The sequence below is a fragment of the Otolemur garnettii genome, unplaced genomic scaffold, assembly GCF_000181295.1.
Source record: "Otolemur garnettii isolate 467f Iridium unplaced genomic scaffold, OtoGar3 scaffold00043, whole genome shotgun sequence".
NCBI classification, from domain to species: Eukaryota; Metazoa; Chordata; class Mammalia; order Primates; family Galagidae; genus Otolemur; species Otolemur garnettii.
In genome coordinates this window covers 9,107,553-9,125,831 of record NW_003852438.1, presented here as the reverse complement: position 1 = coordinate 9,125,831, position 18,279 = coordinate 9,107,553, and the positions used below count along the sequence as shown (strand labels likewise).

The 18,279-nt window shown below is 35.8% G+C and overlaps 1 protein-coding gene and 1 pseudogene across 1 annotated transcript; both read right to left on the bottom strand.

The window, feature by feature from the left end:
* Positions 1 to 1,744: 1,744 nt before the first annotated feature.
* LOC100954613 lies at positions 1,745 to 2,676 on the bottom strand (annotated as a pseudogene).
* A 13,186-nt stretch (positions 2,677 to 15,862) lies between these two features.
* On the bottom strand, positions 15,863 to 16,864 carry LOC100953455 (olfactory receptor 9K2-like). The gene has a single exon (XM_003790470.2). It carries the CDS (start codon positions 16,802 to 16,804, stop codon positions 15,863 to 15,865), a length of 942 nt encoding a protein of 313 aa, XP_003790518.1. The 5' UTR covers positions 16,805 to 16,864.
* Between the last annotated feature and the right edge of the window lie 1,415 nt (positions 16,865 to 18,279).

Here is an 18,279-nt window from a genome sequence, read left to right as displayed (position 1 = left end):
ATATCCTCCTTACTTACATTTGCCAGAGTAGTTTTCAATGTTCTACAAACAAGGAAACCTACCTGGAATACATTCAATAAAACAAATGAAAGGGGGGTGTTTATAGTTGAAGTTCAGATGATTGTGAAATATTAATTGATATACTGGAAATGATGGTAAGGAGTGAATAAAATCCACATTTGCAATTTAGAACTACATTCAGAACAGTACAAAAAACACTTATGTCCTGTGGAAAAAAATGTTGTAGTCTTTGGTTAAGGAATTTTTCTAATTGGAATATGTAATAATTAGAAGAGAAACCTATTTTTATTAAAAGAATGCTAGATACAAGAGTACTTCTGACCTACCATCCCTCATCCCTTTTTATTCTTCCCCTTCTGTTTTAAGCTTCTGAAAAAAGTTAGGCTAATACTCCCTATGATCACTTGGATCTTTAAAAAAATTGATTGACTATGGTGATATGTTTCAGAACTGTAGAAGCATACAAACATACATGAAATAGCACATCTTTTACAACATCCCTTCACTCCTGCATCTTCCTATCATCATTACAGTTTTATCCCATAATACACATGTCATATTTGCAGATTTGAAGTATTTACAATTTGTATTTGAAAGCATATGTTTGAATCAGAAAAATCGCAGCAGTGTGGCAACAGTATACAACCCCCCAAAAATGTAAATGCTCTCATTAAATTTCAGCATCAATACACATACAACAAATGTTTGGAAGAAAAAAATATCACATATAATTTAAATATCAAATATACAGCAATAAAAATTATGAACCTGTAACTAGCAGCTATCAAAGAAAACAGAATTATCTCATACTTAATGGTCAAAGTTGTTTGAAACCTCTACTACAATTTTGCCCCCTCAAGATAACACATCAGTACTAAAGATTTTACCTTTGTTGATTAGAGTATTCAGTTTTTAAAAGATTGTATACAAAAGATTTTTCCATCTCTTTAACATAATAACAAATCACTAACAATCAATACTAAAAATAAGTAACAATAAAATATGATTAAATGATTTACCACGATTTACTGAGTTGTTCTATTAAATTCACGATGGCACAGGAAAAAAAAACTTATATGAAGGTTTTTATTCAAGAATTACAGACCCAGAAGCAAGTCAATGTCATTAGATTTTATAAAAAAATTAAATATTACAACTTAGAAATCATCCTGTCCTGGGTTGGTACTTTGACTATTTGTAAGAGATTATGCATTCCAAATTTAATATCCTTACCAAACCAATTTTTCTGCATGCCATCTCAGCAAGCCCAGAAGAAAAACAGAAATCTTTCTTCCTACTACTATTCTATACCAGTTAAGAATAAGGAATCTATCTCTGTTTATAGAATGACTGCAAATTGTATTCATGTCCAAGATATCTAGATATAACACTGTTCTTATAGAAGAGTGAATGATGGGTTAGTATTTCTCCATTCCAAATTGTATGTAAAATCAGCACATTGTATCCATAAATGCAGTAATGTACACAGTTATGATCTAATAAAAAAAATTTGTTTGCAAAATTGTTAACTTAAAGGATCCTTAAGTGACTTGAGCTTGATCCTCTATGAAAGGCAAATCAAAATGAAAGAGTTGGGTGGCACCAGTGGCTCAAAGGAGTAGGGCACCAGTCCCATATACCAGAGGTGCCAGGTTCAAACCTGGACCCAGACAAAAAAAAACTGCAAAAAAAAAAAAAAGAAAGAAAGAAAGAGTCAAAAGGTTCATTGATGAGAAAAATAAGTAGAATTAGAATAAAGCTTTGTGTTCAATAGGATTTTTCTCACAGCTTGTTCGACATCCTTGTTTCTTAGAGAGTAGATCAAAGGGTTTAAAATGGGTGTGAGCAATATGTAACATACTGAAGCCACTTTACCAAACTCAGGGTTATTTGGAGGTGTGAGGTACACAAAGGAGACAGTGCCATACAGCAAACTTACAACCTCCAGATGAGAGCTGCAAGTGCAGAAGGCTTTCTTCCTCCCTTCACTGGAGAAGATCTTCAAGACTGTGGCCACAATATATATGTAAGATACCACAGTAACAATTGTGGGCAAAATAATGGTGGACGCCAAGCTCAAAGATACTATCTTATTGACAAAGAGAGTAGAACAGGAAATCTCAATTTGATAAGAATCACAGTAAAAGTGATCAATGACCCAGATGCACAGAAAGGCATGGAGAATGTTACACTGACTTGGAGGATGGAGCTGACCCAGCTGCAGAAATAGGAACCAGCAACCAGCAGAGTGCAGAGGTGTCTTGACAGGTAGACACTATGAAGAAGAGGGTTGCAGATGGCACTGAAGTGGTCTTAGGCCATGGCTTCCAATGAACAGAGCAAAAAGGAAGAACTGGGCAGCACAACCTGCCAAGGAGATTGTCCTTTTCCCAGACAGGAAGTTGGCCATGGCCACTGTTACTCCAATAACAGTGGAGTAGTAGAGATCAATGGAGGAGAGATTGCCTAGAAAGAAATACATTAGTGTGTTCAGCTGGGAGTCTGTCACAATGATGCTGATCACGCTCACGTTCCCCCAAAGAATCATGCCATAGACCAACAAGAAGAGGAGGAAGAAGTGACTGGATGAACCCTGGAGCCTACAAGGATGATGTCAGTTACATCTGAATGGTTGCCTCCTCCCTTGTCACCCATGGGAAGAACCTGCTAAGTATAAGACAAGGTTAAAAATAGAATTTCCTATCTGTATCCCCGTGTCATAAAAATATCCCTTATTTGTTGTAGAAGATGATGAAATTTGTGTGTCATCTCCCTTTTGTCACTCAGTTCTCTCAGGGGGTGAATTGCTGTACCCTTTCACAGGAACTGAATGTGAGTTCCACAAATACAAGTTACTAAACTCATCATTTTCTAACGTGTTTGTCCAAACCCAATGTTCTTCACACTATGTGAAATGCCTTTCACCCTTACAGTACTATTTATTTCTTTATACCTGTTTAGCTTCTCGTTTGATTTACATGATAAGTTTAGTATACAGTATCTGAAGGTTTTGAGAGATGTTAAAATTTGTGTTCTCATCTTTAATTGATCATTTCAAATCTTTTTATCTCAGTAAAGCAGCTACTTTGAACAGTAGGATCAAATTAAGAATTATTAAAACTCTACGAATAGACATTAGGTATTTATAGAGATCAATACAGAATTAACTGTAACAGTTTGGAATAGGCTCTCAAGGGATTTTTATTGAGTATCTGGAATTAAAAACTTTAACAACAGGATGCATTGTCAGCTTCTTGAAGCAAACAAAGTTCAGACAGCCTGCCAGGAGAAGTCCATGAATCTTACAGATCTCTACTCAGACACGGCAACAATCCAATTTAGTCATAAATACTTATGCAGCAGGAAAAAAAGAAGAAACTTCAAAACAATGAATTGACTAAATATTTTGGTTAAGAAAAGGATTTATTAGTTTTGAAAGCTAATTTTATGATATGTACATTCAAAGAGAGATTTATAAATGCACTAAAATTCTCACAATGAGTACTTTGATCTACCGGTTCAGTAGTCTGATTTGCTTGTCACATGCCTATAGTGCGTGTTTTCTCCAATAACATGGCACAGTCATTTTATTCTTCTATTCAGACTTTTAAACCAATTGTTATCTTACTGCCCCATTGCTAGCAGATGGGAGAGATTATGTGGCTTATCAAAAGTAGCAAATGACCTAAAAAATGTTATTTTTAGTTTGGCACGAATGACACAGTGGCCATATGTTGCCCGTCATTCTCATCCTCCCTCACCCATGTGACCTTTTTGTTTTCCTTACCTTCCCCCCCTCCTTGAGCTCCTGCTGCTGTCTTCATTTTCCCATCACCGATTGATCTTCTACCTGCACTCCCAATACTAACTTTTCTTAAAAAGTTAGCAATCTAGTTCACAAGAGGAGAAGACTGGTCACAACTTAGATCTCTATCCCACAGCTACCATTCCATATTGAAATTTGCTTAAATAATACTAACTGAATTTGTTGTTAGAAAATTAAGGCCCATGTTCACTTCTGTAAGGATAATTGTAATTAAATATTATTGTTAAAGTAGAGATAAAGGAATGAAGACTTGGAGGGATTTTAGCCCCTCATCATCAGATACATATCAGTAATAAAATAAGGAAAAAATCATAAATTTATAGAGTAAATGAGAAGTCCTTGCTAAAGCTACCAAATTCACACCACACAACTGGATATTTAGCAGTAAGTATTTTAGCAGCAAATTTTCTTTGTTTTATTTCTAGTTCCCAATTTTATTAGCCAAATTACAGAATATTATCTGAAACCATAACTGCCAATATCAAATTATCTGTAAATATTATCTTTAGATTAATTTTTTGATAATTATATGTTGATAATTATATTTATTTAGTAATTCATTTAGTCACTGAACACTTGTGGGCCACTTACTGTATGCCAGTCAGAATAAGGGCATACACAAGTACTGGAAATCAGTTTCTTCCTCTAAAGACAAATGTATCACATTTTTCTTTTTTGTCTACCTTCAATTTACTATGAAATAAACAGTATGTTGTATTGTGATCTACCCTTCAAGAAAAGGAGTATTATTCTTTACTTCTACTGAGCAATTTTCTACTGGAAAAGATACAAAGATACAAAATCTGTTGTATTTAATTCTAGAAAGGCAAAAATGTTGTACAATTATATAAAGGAAATTAAAGGCAATGTCAAAATTAAGCATAATAAAAATACTAGTTTAGCACGAGATATAAAAATCTTGTTCTGAAGTATGTAATTTTCTTTTCAGGTTTAGGGTTTTCTTGTAGCTTAATAATATCCCATACTTCAGGTAAGAATGTCTTTTTTATTTCCTTAGTAGTGTTTTACCTAAAATTCTCCTATAACTATGTGCCTATTTCCAGAGAAAAGAGGATGGAAGAAGTAATCCATTAAGGCCTCTTCCAGGCCTATGAACATTTCTTTATTGAAACTGGAAAAACGCAACTGAACCTGTAGAATCACATGGCATGAGCATGCCTCTTTGTGTGTGGTGTATTTTACAGAACTTAGAATGAGAATGATGAAAGCAAAATAAAAATTTAAGTAGGGCCAAACTAAAATCACCAGCTAATGATGGTGGTCCTAGATGAAGTGTAGAAATACAACAGGAGGAATTGTGCTGTTAGTTAACTCAACTGCAGCTATTTCAGGTAATTATAGCATGGACTGATGGAGAAGGATCCCTCTTGGGGAGCTCAGAATAACTCAATTATGAGGAACAACAATGGAAAGCCCTAGGTTCATCCCAAGAGGACCACACAGGAAGAAACAAAAAGAAGGATAATATCTACACTTTTTACAAGGTACTCACCCTGAATTACCTCTAGGTCATTTTAGAAACAGCTTATTGTTAGAAAAAAAATTGCTTTAGATTGTTATATTTTAGGTAATTTCCATTTATCTTTTTTCACCCCGAACATTCACAATGAATTTATCTACTGTTTCGTTTACATGACAGCTTATAGTCTTGTGTTCTGTAGATTCATTGTTCCTGTTTTCTTATGGGTTCTCAAGCTTTACTGAGTAATTTCTATTTTTGCATTTTATATCATAAAATATATTACAGACCGTGTTACCAGTGTATCCATAATTAAAATTAATAGCCAAGATTCAATTAATAAGCTAATCCATTTGAATATAAGAGACAATTGTTGTCTCCAAGTGTCAACATGTCTGGTAGATTGAATACTATGGTTCTAGCTAGACCACAAGTTTAATGGTCCAGATACCAGAATGTGCCTATTACTCCAGTACAAGAAGTAGTAGAAGAAGTAATGAGTTTTAAAGAAATAAACATAGAACTACGGCCATTCTTAGTGTACCATATACTAAATTTCAGTTATCAACGACTTGGAACATAATGTACAAGATAAAATTACTAAATACAATTTTATTTAACATACTTATCAGCTAGCAATTGCAAAATTAACATACAGAGAGTAACCCCAAAGCCTCAGTGTCATTAACTTCATGTTACCGAGGTCATCAACTAGGCAACCCTGCTAGTCTTGGTAATGAAATCTGTATAGTTGGCCCGTTGAGGATGCCCTTATCTGGGACGATGGTGGCAACTTGTCTCTTCTCTGTATGTGTCTTCTCTTTGACCAGGCAACCTCAAGCATCTTCTTATGGAGATGCTTAAGAGGAACAAATTAAACCAGAAACGCACAAACACTTTTCAAGCTAATATCCCACAGGCCAAAGAAAGTGATATGGCTCAATCAAGGAATAGGGCAGCATCCCACAATTATGATATGTTGTATTTTTATTTTCATTCAGTTCCAAATACCTTCTGATTTTTCTTTTTGACCCATAAGTTATTTAGATGTGTGCTATTTTGTTTTCAAATATTTATAGATCTTGCTAACATTTTTCTTTGAGCCTGATTTGATACTACTGGGATCAGAGAGCATATCTCCTATAACTTCTCTTCTTTTAAATTCATTGACACTTCTTTTATAACCCAGAATATAATCTATCTTAGTAAATGGTCTGGGTGAATATGAAAAAAATATATATTCTGCTGTTGTTGTGAGGAATACTCTATAAATATCAACTACGCCCAGTGGGTTGATAGTATGTAGCATTGTGCACTTGCCAATTTCATGTCTACTTCCTCCATCAATTATTAAGAGTTCTGAAATCCCACACTATGTGGGTTTTGACTGAAAATAGACTATGATAAGTTTATAACGTATACTATTCTCAGACTTAACCAATAGAAGATTGAAAATGTAGTTGTCCCTACAATGGTTGCATCTGTACTGAACATGCAGACCTTTTTTTGCCTTTAGTCCCTAAACAATACATTATAATTATTATTTACATACTATTTATACATATTAGATATCATAGGTAATATAGCAATGATTTAAAGTATACGGGAGGATATGCTTTGACTGTATGTAAATACTATGCATTCATATAAGAGGCTTGAACTTCCGTGGGTTTTGGTCCCCTGGTATCAGAAGGGTCCTGGAATTAATCCTCTGCAGATGCCACGGTATCACTATATTTGCTCATTTCTCCTTAAACATTTATCAGTTTTTGCTTCATGTATTTTGAAACTCTATCATAAAGAACATTAAGATTTAAGATTATTGCATCCTCATGATTAACTGATCCCTTAGTATTATGGAATTGTGCTCTTCATCAGGTCATTATTTTGATCTGACATCTACTTCATAGCCCTTAACATAGCCCTTAATAGCTATTAACATAGCCCTTTCAGCTTAGTCTTGACATGACACGTTGTTAGCATGATATTTACTTTTAACCAATTGGTATCTTTATATTTTAGATGGACTTCTTGTACACAGTATATAGCTACAGTTTGCTTTCTTTTTCTTTCTTTCTTTTTTTTTTTTGTAAAGACACGGACTCACTTTCTTGCCCTCGGTAGAGTGCTGTGGCATCACATAGCTCACAGCAACCTCCAGCTCCTGGGCGTAGGTGATTCTCTTGCCTCAGCCTCCCAATAGCTGAGACTACAGGCACCTGCCACAATGCCAGGCAATTTTTTTGTTGCAGTTTGGCCAGGGCCGGGTTTGAACTCACCACTCTCAGTATATGGGGCCAGCACCCTAACCTCTGAGCCACAGGCGCTGCCCATACAGTTTGCCAATTTTTAATTCAATGTGAAAATATTTACCTTTCAATTCAGATATGTATGAATCTCATTTATATTTATGTTATAATTTATGTGGTTAAGTGTATGTCTATTATCTTACTATTTTCTGGTTGTCATATATATATATATATATCTCCTTTTTTATGGACATGTCATATATGTTCCATTTTGTTCTGCTTTCTTATGGTTTGAGTACATTTTCTTATTTAATTTTCCTTATTTTTATTAGCTGTGACTCTTCCTTTCACTATTTTAGTGGTTGTTCTGAGGTTTATACTATACATTATAAACTTATCATAGTCTATCTTCAGATAACACTCATCAGTACATGTACATCATAACAACTTTATAATAATCTAATTTATTTCTCTTCTATTATTCTTGTCATACATTTTTCTTGTATGTATGTCATAAATCCTATAATGCTTTGCGATCTTTTTTGTTTAAACAGTATGATATACTTTGGAAAGCATAAAACAAAGCATGAAACTTTTCCCATAGACGTGAACTTTGTAGTGCTTTTTTGTAACAAGCACAGGAATGCGAAAAATTCATACGCTCTCCACTAAAAACATTTAAAATTTACAGGATTATAATTCTGTATTCTGTTGTTGATTATATTGTAAAATCTTCTGACTCTGAACAATTCAAACCTGATATCATTTTCCTTTTATTTAAAGCACATATCTGTTGTGATAACTTCTTTCATCAGTTAAATGTTTGAAAATGTCTTTAGACAGTGTAGTTGACATCCCCACTTTGAGCTATTGTACTTTTACCCATTATCTGATTATGAGAGAAATGACTTCATATATTGTTTGTTGATGTAGAAGACAGATTGTGTCCTGAAAGACAGTGGCCCAACTTTGCAATATGATGACACCCAACTGTTCCAACCATGGCTCCGCTCTCCAAACAAGCTTTCATGTGCGTGGCTATAAGACAGTATCACAGTCCACACTGGTCTCAAGCCTAACAAAGGGAGCTTCCAGGAGACAGCATAGAGACTTTGCTCCAGAAGGAAAATCCACAGAGAATCCCACGGGCACCATTCTAACACCCTAGCTACTGGGGAACTGCAGGACCACTTGAGTCCTCATGGGCAGTTCCAGCATCACGACTGCCATCTCTCACATCAAACTATCTGTTCAGGGCCCTGATCATCTGCCCACAAGCCACTCAAAGGCCCAAGAATTGTCTCCCCGCCTCCCACAACAAACTAATACCACTGCCAGCATAGGCTGCTCTGAAGCCTAAAATCATGCATAAATTAGCCCACTGCTTCCACTCCTGGAGCCCAAAGACTAGCTCAGCTGGCATCTAAGTCCTCAGCAAAATATACTTAGGGACCAGTCGAATGTATTTGAATGTGGATCAAAAATTTCTTTCATGTAAAATAGAGAAGAAACCTACCATGCTTCAACTGTGAGAAGGAGAATATCTTCTGAATTTGCTCTACATTTTTTAAAGCTCCTTTTTTGCTGAAGCTTCAAAATCAGGTGTTCTGGATAATGCCCAATCTCTCTAAAAAAATGGCTGTGTATCATCCTTGTATTTCATTCCCCTCTTCACTTTTTGAAGTGAGCAAATTCATCACAAGGCTATAGGGTCAACTCTGGGAAAAAAATCTTTTATACAGACCAATGAATGCTTTCATGATTTTTTTTTTCAGAAAAATAATAGCAAAATGTGTGTTGAGGACACATAACATTGTCTGTCTGAGATGCATAGTTCTTTGACAGTGTATTAACCAACATTTACATTTCAAGACCATTTTGTGCCAGTCACTTGGAGGAACAGAGCTTGTTGCAAGTTCACTCTGGAGCCCATCCCCACCTCGGGATGCCCACCTCAGTTGCCAGCTGGCTCCTCCCTGACTCTCAGGCGTACTTTGGGCATCTGTTCATTTTGCTGCAACAACTGAAACCACTGTGCTCCCAAACCACGAAGTCAGCACCTGAACTCCCTGCCCTGAGATCCCAGGCCCCTTTACAAGCTGTCCCTTAGTTTCTCTTGGCAACATTAGCACACTTCTATTTTGGAAAGCAATCACTTCCAAAGGGTTTAAGGATAACAGAAAAGGAGTACAGAAATTTACTTAAAGTTGGATAATAGACCTTACATTTTTTAAATGTCATCACCTCACTGTGGAATTTGTCACTGCTGTATTTTTGCCCAGAACTCTCACCTCTGCTAATGGTTTTGTTGCTCTTCATCTCACAAATACTTAGTGATCTCCACCTACAGTTAGTTAATCATGGCGTGTCTAGGAATGGAGTAAGGGAGAGAGAGAGAATCGAACTGGTCAACAGAGACCTAACAAAAGCTATTGTGATTCAGAAAAAAATCATTTCCCAATTCTGACAAAGGCAACTCTTGCCAAACTTTCAAATAGCACAGAATCATTTTCAGGTGAAAGACTGAAGAAGCATAGATACCCTCAAATAGGGATCCCATTCTACTACCAAATGTATGAACTGAAACTCTTCCAACAAACCTTTTTTTAATATTTTGGTGGCTAATTTATGGATGACCAAACAGTAAAGAAAGGTATATATGCGCAAACATTTTGTGGATTTTTAGGGGATATTTAGATCCTGTCTCAGAGATATTATGAAATCCGAAGGCCCAGAATGTCACCCAAGCTGCACATCAGAAGGAAGGATTAGAGAGGATAAGACAGGGAATGATGTTTGACTTGTGTTCACCTCCTAGTTGGTACCATGGAACTTTAAAATCCATAGTGTGTTCACCACTTCCTAAATGTATATATAACTGTATTGTGAGGCTTAAGAAACTGATAAACATATACGTTTGATCTGTGACATAGAGTAAGAACCAATGAAGTGATTAGGGTCAAGTGGAATTTAATTGAACCTCTACCAAGATATCATATAAGAAGTGGTATAGGTTACAAGAGAAATAACAGAGAATGGTGCCACCAGGAAAGACTAAACAGATAAATTTGACACTTCTTTTGCATTTATTAGATAGTTTGGCCAGTGAAAAGACAGGGCTCTGGAAATTCGCCTTAGTCTGTTGTAATTTTATCAAATGATGAGTGTAGTTGTAGTTATTAAAATACATGTGATACTTACTGGATCAAAACAATTATTGGTGCTTGAAAATATATATTGTAAATATTTGTCTGAGTAATTTTCTCTTTTGTGCTAAAGATAAAGGATCAATTTGTTTCCCCTTGATAGCAATAGAAAGCCCACCTCAAGCTGTTCTCTATTCTTACATGGTCCAAAAAGGAAGGAAGAAGTGATCCTTTTTCATTAATTCTGCCTCTTTTAAAATAAGGAAAAATAAATATATTTCCCAAACTCTCCAACAGACTATTTCTTATGTCTTATTTAAATATATTTTAATAGTAAGTGTTGCCCTTCCTAAACTATTTATCACTAAAAGAGATTAAAAACATGGTAAAAAAAAAAAAAACTAAAGGTGTCCTGCTGATGGTAGAAAATTTTCTGACACACAATTTGTCAGAAGAAAGAAGAAAATGCCTACAATGTAGCAAACAATGGTGTCTACTACACTACTGGTCCCCCTCAAAACTAAGACCATCCAAGACACAGACCCTTTAGGGATGCAGATTAGAATAAACTCATCAGACATAGAAATCTGAGTATCTGAGATCAAAGGCGAGGGATCAAATATAGAAGATAGCTAAGAAATGTATAATAAGCACTATGAGCTCATGGCTAGTTACTTTCACAAAAGATTATAGGAAGGTTTAAATATCTTAATATTTAATTGAATTGTTTTATGTTTTCTCATCCATATGTAAATATAGATTTATTTATAAATTTTATTATTAATTATAGTACTGATGGCAATAGCTAGACTTACCATTAGTATATAAATTACAGAATATTAGGACAGGATATTCAGCTAATTAACAAAGGAATGGGAATCAACTGGGGATATTAGACTGGTGACTGTATACAGTAGTGAACAATATTTGAGGTCATGTTTCTTAGGGTTAGGGTCGTGACAATGATTTGTGACAAAGACATGAATAGACGTTATGTTAGATGCTAGAGGTTTGGGAATTATGTATATGGAAGCAAAACCATGTAAAATTTGTACAGTAAAATAAATGAATATTTAGGAGAATTATTGAGTCAGTCTATTCATTATCAGGTTTCTCTTATGAAAATTACCCCGATTTTTTTTAGATGAATTTGCTCTTTTCAGTTGTATATAGGTTCTTGCAGCTTCAACTAGGAGCTTCATCCTCCCCAAGAAAATGAATGGACACATGCTGAAAACTGAAACCCTTCTGTCTCATTCGCTGGATGAGGGAAATTTCCAACAGAGGGAAAACGAGTCTGAAATTTAATGAAGGAAATGTTTCTAATAGTGTGACGTTTAACAAGTTTGGATTCTGTTTGGAAATTCTTTTCTGTTTTCTAGCTCCCTGGAATGTTTAGCAGAAACTCTTATTCTCTCTGCAGCCAGAGCAAAAGAATATGTTTACTTCCAAATATTTGTCTGTTGTTCAGGTCGTCCAAAGTTAATTTATGTCGCTATCACAAAAGACACCTAACTATAGGACATCTGCTACAGAAACCAATGCCAACTACCAGAAGGCCAATAAGTGTGAACAAATGGATGGTTTTAAAATGCTGCTAAAAGGACTGGTCATGGTGGCTCACACCTGTAATCCCAGCACTCTGGGAGGCAGGTGGATTGCTTGAGCTCAGGAGTTCAAGACCAGCCTGAGCAAGAATGAAGCCCTGTCTCCACTGAAAATAGAAAAAAAAGTAGTGATCCCAGCTACGTGGGAGGCTGAAGCAAGAGTTAACCCTTGATCCAAAGAGTTTGATGTTGCTGTGAGCTATGGAGCCATGGCTCTCTACCAAGGGTGACAGTGAGACTCTGTCTAAGTAAATAAATAAAGTTCTGATAAAGAAGAAGAAACTATTTCAAAAATCTATAAGCCATATTCTATAAAAGTAAGAAATGTGGAAATCAGTCTTCAGCTAAAGGTTTTGTTTTTAATTCATTCTTTTGTCTTTTTTTTTTTTTTTTTTTGTAAACAAATTTGGAAAATTCGGAAGTGACTTGAAATGAACTCCTTTCTCCATGTTGTTTTCAGGTCGGGACACCCTGCCTTTATCATAAGTCATGTCTTCTCTCTATTCCCTCTCCCTTTCTAGCCCCCAAGAGTAGTTTTGTCATCGACGATATCACTAGGATAATAGTTTATAACACTTAGAATTTTTATTTATTCTATGACCTCTACTGGTATCATGGGATTGGACAAAGTGACATCCTATTGTCAATTTACAAGAGTAAGAATAACATAGTGCTGATACCAAGTCAGCACTAAAACATTTTACAATACCTTATCATCACTATTGCTATTCCAATCACCATGATAATTTTAATCTAACAATAAAGAGTTGAAACTATCTTAATGTAAGGCAAATGGAGCAAGCTTTTGGTGGTAGGACACAATGTTTAATTTGGTAATTTTAACTTAGATTTGTGAAGTTTAAATTAGTGCTTACTTATCATTTGCAACCCAGTCAAAAAATCTTAGCATTCTGGCAATGAAATGAATTATTATAAATACCCTCACCAAAGCTCTGCATTGATACACTAAATATTAGCAAATATCAACAATACACCAAATCCAAAGGCAAAGTATAGCCCACAGTGTTACAGAACAATCAATATTATGTTCATGCACAAAAAGTTGTAACCAGAGAAGATGCAACAATGCAGGACAAATAAGGTCAGAGTGTTTAAGATGCCTAATACAATCTCCAGGCTCACAAAATCATCATACAGCGTTAAAAGCCTTTTGACAAGGATTTGGGTACATAGTTTTAAACTCCCCTCTAAACCACAATTTGTGATATATAGGATACAAAATGGGATCTCAGACTGTCTTGAATGTAGCAATATTCCAAAAGCAATCCTTTTTTCTACCATAAAGAAAGAAAATACTTTGTCTGAAGGCTTTGTTGACCAGTTTGATGGAAGTATTTCGGATTGCATGTGAAAACCCCACGCTGTACCCCAGAAGTGCATTAATGTACATAGTTACCATTCAATAAAAAAAAAGAAAAGAAAAGAAAATACTTTGTCAATGAGAGCCAATAAAATGTTGGTATGACGTTGGTTGTCCTAATGGAATCTTGATGGCACGAGGAACAAGAAAGTTATAAATGAGGCACCACTTTTCACGGAAAGCACATGAACCCTGAAAAAATGTATCAAGGAAAATGTTTATGGCAATTAAAAGGAAGCAGGACATAGCTGAATTTAATACCTCTGAAAGCATTCTGACTTGGACTTCTGACTTTTCCAGATTTCTTTGAACATCTGGAGTGGTTTAGCAATGCCACTTGTGAGGTTATACACTGGAATACTGTATCTCTCATGGTTACAAAGCGGGAGAGTGGCAACTACGCAGTTCACCATGTTTAAAACTAAAGCAAATGGATCTGGGCTGAACTTCCATACAATCTGTTCGTGTCTTTCCCAACAGTCCTTAATAATTCACACTTGTTAGATAAATTAAAGAATAGCAATGTAAGGCTAAAATGAGGATATAAATAAAACCTAAGCCTAAAAAAGGAATCTTCCAAGTAAATAATCATCTATACCAAAGACCCTTTCCCCAGATGAATTGCTTTCTTATTTTTTCTGTTAAACAGTATTTTGATAAAATTAAGCATCAAGAAAAATGATAGATTGGCAGGTTAGGGATGCAGAGATAAATATAACCTTGATTTAATAAGTCTCTTGGCTGCTCTCCTTACATAAAATAATTATCCTCAAGTCCCTTTTCCTAATAAAATGTAACCTCCAAAGGTGCACGATGCTGCTGTGAATTCCTCAAAGGAGGCAAAAAACAAATTAAAAAAAAAAAACACAGGAAAATCTAATCAAGGATCGCTATTTTAGGTTTTCACAATGCCAAGTTATGGACAAAACTGGAAGTTGTATTTTACATTTAGCTTTAGTTTTGTCTATGATGACACTGTCTAGACTTGGGGCTTGTAATTGTTTATCTGAAGCAATACTTAAATCTCTTGCAGAGCAGTAACTCCAGCACAACTTTCTCTTAAACTTGGATTCCTGAGCAGCACCTGTGGCTCAAAGGAGTAGGGCACTGGCCCCATATGCCAGAGGGGACAGGTACAAACCCAGCCCTGGCCAAAAACTGCAAAAAAAAACCCCAAACCTGGATTCTCTTGGACCTGTCAAAGCTGTAGAAAGGTCTCTCAATTACTCTTTTCTCAAATTGACATTTGACTTTTAAGGCAAGCCTCATTTTTTATCACCTGTAACCAAAGTGGCACCCACACACATACACCCACAAACACGTACATGCATACACACACATGCACACAATGATCTAACAGTTCATGAAGGGATTGTGAGGTCTGGTAATATTTTTAACTGAGACTTTCGAGCTGATTTCATTTTAATATAGAAGTTTTACTTTGCATATTTAAACCAATAATTGATATTATCCAGAAGATAGAAGCCATGAGCTGAAAAACACAAATATCGTAAGCTGTTTTCATTACATTAGAGTAATGCAGGGATGGCTGCAGTTTAGAGAACACTACACAGTACGTCCCGATAGAAAATCAAAGTGTCTTCCGCTTCTTTAATCGACACAGAGTGCTCTGGTTATTTTTCCTTTCCATTTCTTTTTCATCACACACATATGCTATCACTCTTTGGCATGTCATCAAAAACTAAACACAACACCAGCACTTATACCAAGCCTCAGTTGCATACAAACCAGTTGGAACACACAGTTCCCAAGTAAATCATTGTATAAAGTACTTTCCCTATCAAATGCTACTTAGGCATGCACAAAGAGAAACAATAAAATGTTACACTTCTCCATTCCCCTAACATATTATTACCTGAGGAGGAAGAAATAGAGTGACAAATACATAACTGTTTGCAGAAGCTCAGCAAATTTTTCATAAATGTTGAGAACATTCAAATTTAGCATTGCCTCAAGAAATAAGCAAGTAATTTATTTGGAGCATACTTTATAGGAAAGTATTCATGCTGTAGAACAGAAAGGTTAAGGTGTTTTTCTTTTTTAAAAAAATGAACTTGAAATACCTAAATCTAGAAGATAGGGCAGACAAAATCAATTGACACAAGAAACAGTAAAGCAAGGAGAAGCAAATTTAGAGCAAAACTTTTTTCTTCCCTAAGACTTTTCTCACAGCGTCTTTAACATCCTTATTTCTTAGAGAATAGATTAAAGGGTTCAACATAGGTGTGAACAAAATGTAACATACTGAGGCCACTTTACGAAGCTCGGGGTTGTTTGGAGGTGTGAGATACACAAAGGACACAGTCCCATACAGCAAACTTACAACGCCCAGGTGGGAGGTGCAAGTGGAGAAGGCTTTCTTCCTCCCTGCACTGGAACGGATCTTTAAAACTGTGGACACAATGTACATGTAAGATACTACAATAACAATGATTGTGGGCAAAATAATGAGGACAGCCAAACTAAGTGACACCATCTTATTGATGAAGATATTGGAACAGGAGATCTTTTCAATTGGGTTTGAATCACAGTAGAAGTGATCAATGACCCGGGAGGCACAGAAAGACATGGAAAATGTTACACTGATTTGAAGGATGGAGCTGACCCAGCCACAGAGATAGGAACTGGCCACTAACTGGATGCAGACGCTCCTTGACATACGCACAGGGTAGAGGAGTGGGTTACAGATGGCAATGAAGCGGTCATAGGCCATGGCGGCCAGAACAAAGGCCTCTGTTACCATGAATAGTGCATAAAGGAACAGCTGAGCCACACAACCTGCAAAGGATATGGTCTTTTTCTGGGACAGTATGTTGACCATGGCTTTGGGTACAATAACAGTGGAGTAGGAGAGATCAATGACGGAGAGATTGCCTAGGAAGAAATACATTGGTGTGTTCAGCCGGGGATCAGTCACAATGATGCCAATCATGCTAAGGTTCCCCAGAAGGACCATCCCATAAATAATCAGGAATAGCAGGAAGAGGAGACTGTGGAGCTCTGGACGGACCCTGATGCCTACAAGAATGAAGTCAGTCACGTCTGAATGGTTGCCTCCTCCCTTGTCACCCATGGCAAATTCCTGCTTCGAAGTATAAGACAAAGTCAACAGGTAAACTTTCCACTCTTTCTCTATTATCACAAATATTAATATTAATAGTTCATATTACTATTAAGATTTTATAGTCACCATACACACTCATATCCACTATTCCATTAAGTTTACACACATGAGATTGGCCTAAGGGAAGATAACTGGTTAACAATGAAATATGGACTCAAGATGAAGTGTTTTGTATCCAGACTAGTGGTAATCTCAACACGGTATAGTTCAATACTTCTTTATATCTCTACCCTGTCATACCCTACCTTGTCATATAAAATGGTTTATGAGATGCCATTTGTGATTGAGTTGGTAATTTCAAAAGTATCACCTGTTAAATTCCTAATACTAAAAAAAGGTACTTGCTTGCATTTTAATTTATTATTCAATATTCACTTTTCTTTGAATGACCCTTTGCTTCAATGTAGCAATAAAAAGTAAAGAAAAAGAAAGCTAAAAGTACAATCTAAGGTAACACGAACTTTCTACCAAAAGAGCTCTTACAGCTATAAATAAATTACCAGAGTTAATTGCATTACTTAAAGATCTTTTAAAGTGCAGTAACTCTCTAGCTCCTGGAACTAGTATAATTTTATTTAAGCAAAAAAGTAAAATGTGAATTATGACTTTATATATGTCTGTGTGTTTGTGTGTGTAAATATAGAAGTATTAATAAGCATTAACTTCTCTAAAACATCCAAATTATTTGGGTGTTGGGTGATTTGGGTGACTTGTTAAGCAACGAAAACAACTTTGGATTACTTTGGATTTGGGTGACTTGTTAAGCAATGAAAACAACTTTGGTTACTTTGAAATATTTCTGAGGATTTTTTTTTTTTTTGAGACAGAGTCTTACTCTTTTGCCCTAGGTAGAGTACCATGGCATCATAGTTCACAGCTATGGACTCAAACTCCAGGACTCAAGAAATCCTCTTGCCTCAGTTTTTCTATTTTTAATAGAGACAGGGTCTCACTCCTGAGCTCCAGTGATCCACCTGCCTCAGCCTTTCAGAGTGCTAGAATTACAGGCATAAGCCACTGTGCCCAGCCTAGGGTTTTTTTTTAATTTTTTATGAAACAACAGAGTCATTATAAATTGTCCAATGATTTGGATGGCCCTACCATATATTTTCTTCTTTGGTAGCATTTATACCAAATGTCATTCATTTTTTCTAAGTTATATGGAAATTAAAAACCAGCAAATGAACCAGAAACTCTTTGCCAAAGCTGAAATAGGCAGTGAGCTAGCAAGCAAAGTTAGAGAGTTTTCAGAGTTTCTCTGTGACTCTCCATCCTCCCTCAACCAGAAGTTTACTTCTTTTGTTTTCCTGAGTTCTACAAAAGTCCCTCAGTTTGCAAAGCCTGCATGGCCCTGTTTGCATCTGTCATGTGTTACCTCTCTCAACATCTTCCTCCAGAAAGGTCACAAAATCAACAGAAAAAAA

Bases quoted from the DNA above. Each gene is read 5' to 3' on its own strand.
- LOC100953455 (XM_003790470.2), bottom strand. From the start codon at position 16,804: ATGGGTGACAAGGGAGGAGGCAACCATTCAGACGTGACTGACTTCATT.